The sequence below is a fragment of the Acanthaster planci genome, unplaced genomic scaffold (assembly GCF_054643075.1).
Source record: "Acanthaster planci isolate LZ-2023a unplaced genomic scaffold, COTS_SCS Contig83, whole genome shotgun sequence".
Lineage (NCBI taxonomy): Eukaryota > Metazoa > Echinodermata > Asteroidea > Valvatida > Acanthasteridae > Acanthaster > Acanthaster planci.
The window spans coordinates 1-11,429 of record NW_028257705.1 but is presented as its reverse complement, the minus strand read 5'-3'; the positions used below and the strand labels follow the sequence as shown (position 1 = coordinate 11,429).

Here is an 11,429-nt window from a genome sequence, read left to right as displayed (position 1 = left end):
AGAAATAGGGGGCGCCCTTAGAGACAGAGTTAAGTTCAATTTTCATTTTTCATGATCAAATCTTGTAGGCCCTGTGGGTGCATTCCACAAAATTGTTGCATTCCTGGGCGAGAGCTCATTAATATTTTATGATCCCGAGGGGGCTTTTACAATAAGACATGCCATAATCAGAAGGGATCATAGAAACATTTCTATAAATCCCGAATTTGGGACTGATCGTTTCCACTTCGGGTTTTTTTTTTCTTTCACAAAAAGCCCCAAATTGCGGACCTATTTTGGATAGAGGCGGGCGGCTACATTCAGAGCTGAGTGCAGAGTTTTACTACTCTTTGGGGGTATCTTTGGGGAAAGGTGAATAAAAAAAATTCACGTGGCTAACCCTCAGAAAAATGAAACGATCCTCTGGCCATAGTCTTGAATTTCCAGTGAAAAACGCGGCGCTATTTCGGTTTGATTTTGCACTGTTTTCTATGGGCGCGTACTTGGAGTAGTGCAACCATTGATCTCCATTGTAAAGACTGAATAGGTCATCGCCCAGTGTGTGCGTACAAAATGTGCGGCCGTACAATGGCGGCGCGTTGCGTTTCAGGAGGGTAATGTGATGTTGTATAGTGGGCATTTGGTCAAAATTGATTATGGAGAGAAAATTTCTAATGCAAGAGTACAATTTCTCGACTTAACAGACCATTTTCTTATTAAATAACCTACTCAAAAGTGATAATAATAATGTCCAAGCTGTCCACGTGTTTTTCGGTCTTGTATCAATGAGTCAACACTGAAAAACTTCATCAAGTATATGAAAAAAGCCTTAATTTTATTAAAAACTCAAGGGAAACACTGTACTGAAATTCATTCATATACTGAGTGAATTTATTGAAAACTGATAAGTGTGAGGATCTTTCCTGTGAGCCCAAATGAGCAGAACTTTGACTGCGAGCCAAACTAATTAAGTTCGTGCCACTTTCACCACAGACACTTATAAATCAAATAAAAAAATTGAGTTACAAGCTTGACTAAAGATTTACATTTAACGACTTTCTGAAAGGAAAAAGGTCAGTGTTAACTGAAAACGAATCTTTTTTGTAATTTAGACAAAGTTTCTTTCCTTGCGTTGATAAAATTTCCTTGTTTGTTGCTTCACTCGACGAAAACGTCAGCTCTCTGTCTCTCGCTCTAGTTTCATCTCTGCCCTAAAGATGGATATTCCGTCACTCATATCACATCGTCTGTCAGACGATTTGGGTTCAATGCGTCTGCAGATCTCACATACACAAATCATGGCTTTCTTCGAGATTTTTCCAATGAAATCTGGGGAAAATAAACGACAAATTAATCATTCAGTTTTTAAAAACACTTTTGCCGATAAATGATATTTCAGACGGTCCCAAGCATTATAGCACAAGGCGTGCAGAAACCTTCTGAATGTGCGACTCACATGTCAAAAGCTGCCCCTTCTTCCAAACTTGATTTTACCTTCGATCTCTGGCAATTCTCTGCTGCACACACCTCAACCGTTATTCTTTCCAAATCCATCCATTCCAAGGGCAGAATTTTTTTTTTCTTCGTAATCTGACGACTGAAGTACAATAACCTCAACTTCCCAGCAGTTTTGAAATCTCCGTTTGAAAGTGCACGCAAAATCCGCTACGCTTGTTATTTACCCTCCTGAAAATATGCACACGCGGGACACGTTTTGGACGCGATATCCTATCCAGTATTTCTAATGGAGATCAATGAGTGTAACCCTGTGCACGTACGCACATTATTTTTTCCAGGACTTGTGACATACGCCCTATATTGGCCTAAGTAATCCCCAGCCATTGTTGACGCGTATGACGTCTGTGCTAGGTTGCTGTCATTGCAAATTGAAGCCACTTACGACCCTGCTACGTAAAATTTGAACATGCTCAAAACGTAGGCACGACCTCCCGTCCATGAAGACCCTACCACGTTCTTATCAGTTCCCACTGAGTTCTTACGATGTACAAGATCTCACCATGATTTGCCATGCTCTCCCTAATGATTTCTTTTTGAGGACGTAGTAAGATCGTTTTTGAATGTGATGGGGGTTTAAGTTGTCCTCACCCTCCGTGGTGGAGTATCCAGGACACTTGTCAATGATCACATTTTCTAGCTCACAAGTATTTTGTAACAACCAGTGCTTTTGAATTGTCTTTTTTTTCTTTGTCTAATAGTTTAATTAGGCCTAATGAGTAGATATAATATATTCATTTATATTCATATCTATGAACACCTGGTATCCACCGCAGGATGGCTGTGCATAAGGGTTGAGCGTGTATGTGCAAACGTGGAATATATCTTTTGTTCAGTGGCATGGTGAGAGTGTTTCCTCGGATGCCGAAATGTATGCAGATAATAGAAAATTGTCAAGTTTTTTTTCTTTATCGAATACGGGCGTTTCACAATAGAACGCCTCCAAGAGTTTGCATGCGTTGGCCAATCACAATGCCCAAAATTTATCGATGGAAAGGGTCGACAAATTTCGTGATTGGGCAAACTCTTGGAGGCGCACTATTGTGAATCGCCCGTATTTGAGTGTGTGGCATATGCCAATTTCCGCCACTTCAATTTGTCCAGCGAAGTCCCAAAAGTGACAATGTGACACACTGAAAAACTCCCAGTATTAAGGGCAGACAATGTTGATCAAGGGAATATGTAACACCTTGGGGTCGATGACTTTTGCTGAAGAGATGTAAGCAGTTCACAAAATTTCAAACCTCTGTGAGTTGAATTCCTCTGGTGTATGGAAGGCCTGATTATATAGACTGGGCCTGCACAGTCTGCAAGGGCAGCGGCTTTGAGCTATCGCTCCGTTTTCTTTTGATCTCGAGTCTCATGCCCATTTACCCCATCGCAAACATCATAGGTTTCCCCAATCGATCACACTGTATGCGGGAAGTAATTAGATCAACATCGGAAGATGGACCTATTCACCACTCTGAGCATTTTCTTCTCTGTCTCCGTTAGTTGGTCGGGTCAACATCTTTGTTTTTCTCTTTTCCGGATGGGGGTAACCATGGCAACGGGATGATGGAGCAAATCTGACGATGGACGGGGGGGGTGTTTTTTCGCATAGCGTCATGATTTTCTCATTTCATTCTGTGTTCCCCGTGGTGTGCGGGATTATCTCGTAAATTCTCGCCACTGCCAAAAATTGGAAGAGTAATTGGAGTGGCAGCAGTGCTGACAGCAAAAATTTATGGCGACGAGAACATGTTGTTTCCTGAGCCTACAGGTTAGAGTGTATGTTCTCCCTGGGGTAGGCGTTGGACTCTGCCTAAGGTCGCCCTTTGGAAAAAACCAGCTGTACAAAAAGAAGATGGACGATTGGAAATACGAACTGTTGGGAGAAATGGACGGGTGGGGTAATTAGTAAGACATGCGGAAGTGCATTGACCAGAGTGTTGGCGGTCATGTGCATCATATGCCCGCCTGCAAACGCACATACAGCACTGCCGTGGTTGTTTCAAGCATGATATGCTTGGACGCTGATGTTGGAGACCTCCCAGCGCGTCCGTCTTGTTCTTAATTAAAGTATAGAAATAATTGTATGTAAGTTGGTTCAACATTCTTTGCTAAAACTGAGTTTGTCATCCACCATTTTTTTTGGTAATATAAACATCCACGATACGTTCGAACTTTCGAGCAGAGGAATAAATTCACTTAAATCCCCATACATCTACTTCCAAAGTCACCCCCCTCCCCACAAAAAACATTCGTCAAGAAATTAAAAGACAAAATGCAACTCCTTTTCCTGCAACTCTATCCTTTTAAGCAGTTCACTTGAAACTTTCGTTTACTTCACATCTTCGCTTGGACTATAAATGTAACTACCTTTGAATTAGTTGACAGCTTTGGCCGTTTGGTATTTTCGTTTCTGCAGAGTGAATTTCAACACTTCCCAAATTATCTTTCACTTTTTCACGTACGGCTTCTATTTACCTTCTCAGAGAATGAGATGAGCAGTTCCCCACATTTTCCATCAAACTGTTTGCTATAGGATTGGCTGTCCGTGGAAATGACGCGATTACTGCCTTTAACGTGTCCGTTTGCCCTGGGCAGTTGAATCTCCAGGTTGTAGTGGTGTCGATAAACAAGCTCTGTAATACCGAGCTCCTAGAATTCTCAGGCGAGACACCTATCCATTTACGGGAGATGATTTCCCCACAACTGTTTATGGAGCGTCATTCTTGGTTGACACAAAATAATCCCCGCATCCCTGACGGAAACTCATTCGGTGAAGCGTTGAAACACCCACACTGTTTCGCTCGGAATTCTCGAGCTCAATGGAAGGCGCAAATACACAACCTCACAATCAAATTCAAAGACTCCCCAAAATTCATATTTTAATTGCTTTCAATGAAAACATTTCACTTGCATAGCTTTGCAATCACGGCGAATATACTAAAATGTTTTACACAATTTTGTCAGGCCATAATGTAAAATATGTGCCTTGTACAAACATCAATAAAACTCCATTTATTTTAATAAATGAAAATAAATAAGCTAAGGGATTAACACAAAAAAACAGAAAGTGTCCTACACAATAACTCTACCAAAACAATACCAAAAAATCCAGGAAACAGGTAATTAGTGACTTGGCTCTATGTTTGGTGGACATATTTGAGAGCTTCATGTGCACTGCACTTTGTGAGAGTGACCAAAAGAGAAGTCACTTCAGATTAACAAACAAATGCCAACCCCCGGAAAGTGTACCCAACACCTTTGCAATCTTCAACACAGAAAGAATTTCACTGAATTAAACCAAGTTGAAATATTCTGAGAAATGCAGCTATTTCACATCTGCGCGTTGGGATTACAAATTTGAAGCATAACGATGAAGTACATGCCTACATGTACGTAACCAAATGCGTGCAACCAAACATGATAGCAAAATATTCCCAATATCCCAGTTTAAGCTCAAACTATGGCGACTATATATGGAACACTACATGTATGACATGGAAATAAATGGGACAGTCGACCAAAATGATGTGGGTTTATTAGTTGAATTATCATCTCATTCAAAGTTTGTATTCACACACTAGTTGACAGCATAACACCGCTATTCCGAACTTGGTACTCCGAATATCCCCCATTGACTCCTGCATTCTCCTTGCAAGTTACACGTACCTCACATTAAAAGATCACACACGAAAGAAACACAAGACTGACCACAGAAAATAAAGAAAACTTAGTCAAGAAGGAACAGCCAACGTGCAGCTAGCGTGACTTTAACGTGCGCTTGTACATGGTGCCTTGTGGGGTATCGGAACAATGAAAGGTACCCACAAGGCCAGTTTTGATCCTTGTGGGGTACAAAAGTGGTACCCACAAGAATTTCACAAAATAGACATTTCAAATTTACTCAAAAAGGAGGAATTTTCAAGTGCCATTCATCCGTCGCAAATTGAAGTGTTTTAAATGAGAAACATACGGTCGAAATTTCAACCCAGGAAACTGAATTTGGTTGAAATGGCAGTGATTTGAAATTTTTTCTGTGTTATGTGGGGGTTTTGTACACGAGAACAAGGCAAATACCCCACAAGTATACATATGTCTGTAAGGGTGGGTGTACATGTGTGTGCCTGTCATGCAGCCATGAAGCGTAACGTGTACATCAAGTACACATCATACATGCAATGTGGGCATCTTTGATGCCCAAATCTTGCTCCTTGCACTCAGTATAAAAGCAGAAATGTTCACATCTGAAACATTAATGAGAACAGCAGTGAGACAGATTACCTTTCGTGCTTTAATTTGCAGAAAGTTTCAATTGTTTTACCAAACTTGGCTGACATTTCAAGAGGCTATTCCGATCCAGAGCTATAGAATGGTTCCCGGCTTTATCTATAACAGTACTAATCAGTGTAACCACATTGCATGTCATGCCGTGTCAGAATCACTTGGCTGCGACTTCAACATTACACACTACTCTATGGGAACTGGCTGCGGCTACACCCTAGACTAGTGCACAATTTCTGGCCACAGCCAAGTAAAGCCAACATGACCTCACATGCAATTTTAGATGACTCAAGGGAAACCGTAATGGGAAACCTGATTTCATTTCACGGCTTAGTTTCCAGTGAGAACCATTCAAATGGTAAAATATGAAAGGAACTCAACTTATACACTGTACTGAACAAAATACACAAATGTCAATATTGTTTGTTTTTAACTTGATACTTTGGGTGTAAGTTTGAGGTGTTGAACCAAAATCCTTATGAAGAAACATTTGTCAAGCATGCCATCTCACAGTTGAATGGGTGAGAGTCTGGAATGAGTACAGGTGACTGAAACGCTACATTAACTTCCACCGAACATGTAGTGTGAAATCTATCATGTTTGTTATAGCGGCGTTGTGTTGTACCATCATATGACACTATTTCCCATCCCTCATAGTCCCCTGAAATCTGTCAGGTTTCGAGTCCAGAAAAAACTGAGTTGCATTTCTTTTTCCGTATTATTCCAACCACGACTTATTTCCATCACTACGTAGGCTTGATCAGACCCCATTCCGTAGCCTGCTGGAGGGCACTCTCTGCTCTGGACCGCACCCCTTTCATAGCGGGCGTCTCGTCCTTGGCAAAGGCCATCATGATTTCCAACAGGTTTGTTTCGACGACGGTGGTGGCGTTTTCCTTGCTGCTCTCAATCAGACTCATGACAACGTGCACACCTCGCATTCGGATGTCGATGTTCTCGCTGGCGCACAGACCCTGCATAATTTCCAGCCACGCCTTCACCTGAAATCAAGATTCAAGATTCAAATTTATTACTGTCCATGCGAAAATTCACATGGAAATTTACTTTCCCTTGGCTAGTTGCAAACAGTTTGTTAATATTGCATTCATCAATATTACAATCACACTCAATAACGAAACAAGATTGCATTAAAGTGACATAAACGGCAATCACAGTCTACAATGATAATAATTCCTAAATCAAATTAATAATATCTCTAATAGTCATCAATCTTTCAATTTCAATACTTTTTCGTGTTCCTTTGGGGCAAGGGTTCAAGACTCCTGATCAGAAGCTCTGGGGTTTGAATCTAGCAGGTGGCCAAATGTTGAGGCCTTAGGCAAGTCAATTTGCCCCTACTGCCTCTCTCCACCCTCGTGATTACGAATGGGTACTAGCATCTCAGCCAACACGGAACAAAACATTCTTAATTGTCAGGAGAAATTGGAAACAAACGCTGGTCTGATGGCCACAAAGCTTTTGACAGATTAGACAAACATTTGACAGTAATTTGTCAACCTTTTAGTTTCTCTAAGCCACCCAGCCCCAAACAGATTCCTGGACCAAGGGCAGTGTAAGAAAATCTCTGAGTTGACATTGTGAACGCCAGCATCAATGTGAGATCATGCCTTTTTCCTGGCCCCACAGAATTTCTAATTATCCCCAGCTTGATGTTCACCTTCAAAACCTTGTCACAGACTTCCTGGAGGTGAGCTATGCTGGCCAGTGCTCCTGCTGCCGCCTTGACTAAAGCCTCATCCTCCTCGCCGCAGTACAAGACAAGGAGCTTGACACGATCATTGTCTCCCAGAAACTTCTGAGCCACCTGTGGTTGGAAGATTCTACCAAATTCAATTGATTCTACAGGACATGCTAAACAATCTTAAACTGAAGAGCTGTGCTGGTTGCTTATTAAGGTGACGAATATTGCTTGAATTCTTTTCCTCATCCTCCTGGTATAATCTGTCCCACAGTGCACGAGTACTGGGTTTGCAACATTAATGTCGCAGGTGTACACTTTGAGTGTCTTCAGTTTCTATACCTCTTCGCTGGAAACCAGGTTGCACATGCACTCTGTGGCAGCTCTCTTGATCATGTCATGGTCCTCAAACATGTAATTCTCAATCTGGGAGAAACCCTTTTCTTTCAAAATTCGGTTCCTGTATAAAAAAAAAGGAAAAATAAAAGTACCCATTACTGGTGCTATTTCATAATCCACAACACTTTTCAAGGACAGCAAAATGCAGAATACTGGCTAAGCTAAAACATTCATTTAGAGAAACCCTTGCCAATAAAAAGTCTGACACTGCTTTACTTCACCCCTAACCTTTAATGAGGTTGAGCGAGACTGGGTCCTAGCTTGGCTTACCGCAGTGAGTCGCTGATCCCAGCTAGGTTCGTCAAGGCCATTAACGCCTCAAAGTTCTGCAAACCTGTCCTGTCGACATGGAGGAGGCTGACCAGTGGACGGACAATTTCGAGACACTGTGATCACAAAAAATTTTCTAAAAATCATTAAGCCCTCAACTTTCATGACAGTAAAAAGATCGTCTGTAACAAATTGAAATGTCTAAACTATCTTATTTTGCCATTTACCACACTTAATTGGAATTTGACTCACCCGAAAATTGTACTGTTGATGTACCCAAATGTGGTGCAGCCCATTATGTGGTGCACTTTTGATTTTTCTCTGTAGTGCCTAACTAGAGCAAAATTTTGACTTCATATTTTGCAATAACTGAAAATTTATTCAGCTCTCTACATTCCTATTCACAAATCTTGAGTTTATGCACCTGTTACAGAGTTCCAATGAAATTCTATTTTGGCCTGATTTTCAGGGTTTTTTCAAAGTGCAAAATAAACTCTTTTCAAGGTGCACAGAAGTATGAAAATATTTGTTAACAGACTTGTAGGTATGCAAGTAAAGGTTGGGCGGAGTGTTCTAATTATTTGAATGTGAGAATTTTTCGAAATCCTCATGTGTTAATGCGGAATTTTCTTATATTTATTCAAGTGAGCCACGTTCGGGAACACACAGCTGAATTCATTCATGCCCAATTCCCAGACACCACTTTTTTTAATTGTGGAGTACATTTGATGACAATTGAAACTGTTTAGAAAGGTTGTATTATGAAGGTAACAGAACCTTTATTTAACGGAATGAAATTGAAGTTTGTCAACAAACAAGTTTGACAACACACTGCAAGAGGAAAGTCAAGGGAAACATCAACATGTGCCATGCTAGGGGGCACCACAACACTTATATAATTCACACAAGTTAATGTTCAAACTCATACTTGAAACCCCTAAAAAATACTAGATCTTCTACAGTGGATGCAATACTAAAGAAACAACATGTACCTTGTGGACAAGCCAGTTTCAGGAAATGGACAAAGACGACAAGAACCACTCAACCATGTTACACAATGCCAGGAACAATGGGCAACTGATATCCAGTTTATAGACACCAGGATGAAGGTTGAGACTCACCCGCTGTCCAGGAAATGCCAGTTCCGGATTCATGGTGATCCCAATCCTAGCCAGAGCCTGAGCCGCTCTGACCTTCCCTTCCATGGTCCCGTTATTGGCAAGAGGGATCAGAGCCTTGCCACCGCCTTGCTGTACGATCAGGCCTCGGTCGTCCTTGCCCTCCGTCAGTGTCAGGAACACCCTGGCCACTTGCTCCCGGCAGTTCTCGCTGTCGGCCTTGGCTAGGAAGACTAGAGCTGTGACCACTCCTTCTCGCAGTAGCTTCCTGACTCTCTCCTGCAAGTATTCCTTGCTGTCCTAAAGCATGGAAAGGCCCATTGTACATGTTCAAATGAAACTCAATCTTATAGAGCACATTCTGTTTGCCTAAGGGTGTGGCTAATGCTTACCTCATGGTGTGGCTGACGCTTGCCTTAGGGTATGGCTCATGCTTGCCTTAGGGTATGGCTTATATTAGAATTAGGGTGTGGTTCATGCCTACCTTAGGGCGTGGCTTCATGCTTACCTTAGGGTGTGGCTCAGGGATGTGTTGTTTGGCAAATTGAGCCAGCTTCACCATCTCCGGGTCTGGTTTCTCTTCATCATAGCTATTGCTGAGATTGACAAAGACCGAGGCTACACTGTACAACACTGTCTTATCGCCACTCTGAAACACAATCAAGACAGCACTGTTTGTGGTGAACTCTTCAACAAACACCATACTCTTTGAATGGTTCCAGACAGAAGTTCAATCCACATCCCCTGCTGTCCAAATTACTGTTAACCACTTCCTGCCGGGGACTCCGGAATCGGAGACGTATGGTTTATATGTGTGGCCGGGGTCTCCGAACTCGGACAAAGGAAACAGGGCCCTGTAACAAAAGACCGTACTCCGAACAAAAGACCAGGCTACTGGGCATTACCGACAATTTTCGCTCTCTAAAGTGGTGATAATCCAGCCTTGTTTTGAAACTGTATACCAGGGTTTGGGGCATTGAGAGCGAGCGGATTACCACCAGGGACAAAAGCACTCCACACGATGAGCCACACAGCACCGCTGCATGCTAATCTGGCCCCTATTGAAAAGAGGTCAGCAGTGCACTGAGCCAGGTTCGTGAACAAAACAAAGTTATATAATACCGCACGATCTGGGCTCTGTTTACAAAGCTGCAGGCCTGGCTGAAATACTCAGGCGTCAATGAAGGTCACCTGTCAACTTCGAGTAGTGCCTAAAGATTACTTTGTGCAGCTATAAACGACCGTTAAATGAAATGATGACTTTTTGAAGGATTTTGAAAACGGAAAAAATGATAGTCATGCCGGCCCAGCATCATCAACATTGAAAAATGCCCCGGCATGAAGTGGTTAATGTTAATCGATATCATCTAGCACAGAGCTGGAACCATCAACATAGGATGGACCTTCCATGTTACCTTGGCTAATTCAATCAGCGTCTTGAGTGCCTTAGGGTCATTGACGATGTCCTCCTTAACATCTCCATCCAGTGATAAGAAGGATAGGCCCTCTGCGGCCCACTTCTGGAGGTCATGAATCTTCTCTGGGTTAAGAAGGAATCTGTAATAGGGGAGGGGAAATGCTCACACCTTCATGTCATGTTGGAAGCAAAGTTTTTCAACTGGCCAGGTAAAGAACCTTGGAGAAAAAAGGGGAATGCATTAATTTTTGAAAAAGTACGAGAGCACTACAGAATATACGTGTACTTTGATCTGTCTTGAAACTGTGACCAATTGATAACTAAGTACACAGCAAGGGAAAACTTGAAATCCTGTGTAACCTCAAACCAACCCTGAGTGAACATCTGTTTAATTTTTCGTTCTCCCTTAAGGAGTCTGAATTTTACATCAGAAAAAGTGCAAACATGCTTACCTTTTCACCTCTTTGGCAAGTTTCACTGTGGCCCCGTCGGCAAACAGTTTAATGCTGGCGTCGGTCCCACCCGCCACCCCAAGCTTACACATACCGACTAGCGCTCTCACTTTGATGTTATCGTTGCTGGACTTGTAACATTCTTTCAAGATGTTGATACCGGTTTGCAGGATGCCAGTGCAGCGATCCTTCTTGTTGGCAGCCTGGATGATCGCTTCTAAGGCAACTTTCTGGAAGTTTCGGAAAGTGAAACAGACATTTTTGAATCAAAGAACTCATGAGGTGAGAAATTTACTTCTTTATAGGAA

The 11,429-nt window shown here is 42.1% G+C and overlaps 1 protein-coding gene across 1 annotated transcript; it reads right to left on the bottom strand.

The window, feature by feature from the left end:
- Nucleotides 1–4,341: 4,341 nt before the first annotated feature.
- On the bottom strand, nucleotides 4,342–11,351 carry LOC147795302 (protein unc-45 homolog A-like; the record flags this gene model as incomplete). Its single annotated transcript, XM_087132099.1, has 8 exons — nucleotides 4,342–6,767; nucleotides 7,445–7,591; nucleotides 7,808–7,925; nucleotides 8,135–8,250; nucleotides 9,256–9,552; nucleotides 9,761–9,901; nucleotides 10,668–10,809; nucleotides 11,122–11,351. Coding segments are annotated over 8 exons (1,446 nt in total), but the record flags the coding sequence as incomplete, so codon positions are not given.
- Between the last annotated feature and the right edge of the window lie 78 nt (nucleotides 11,352–11,429).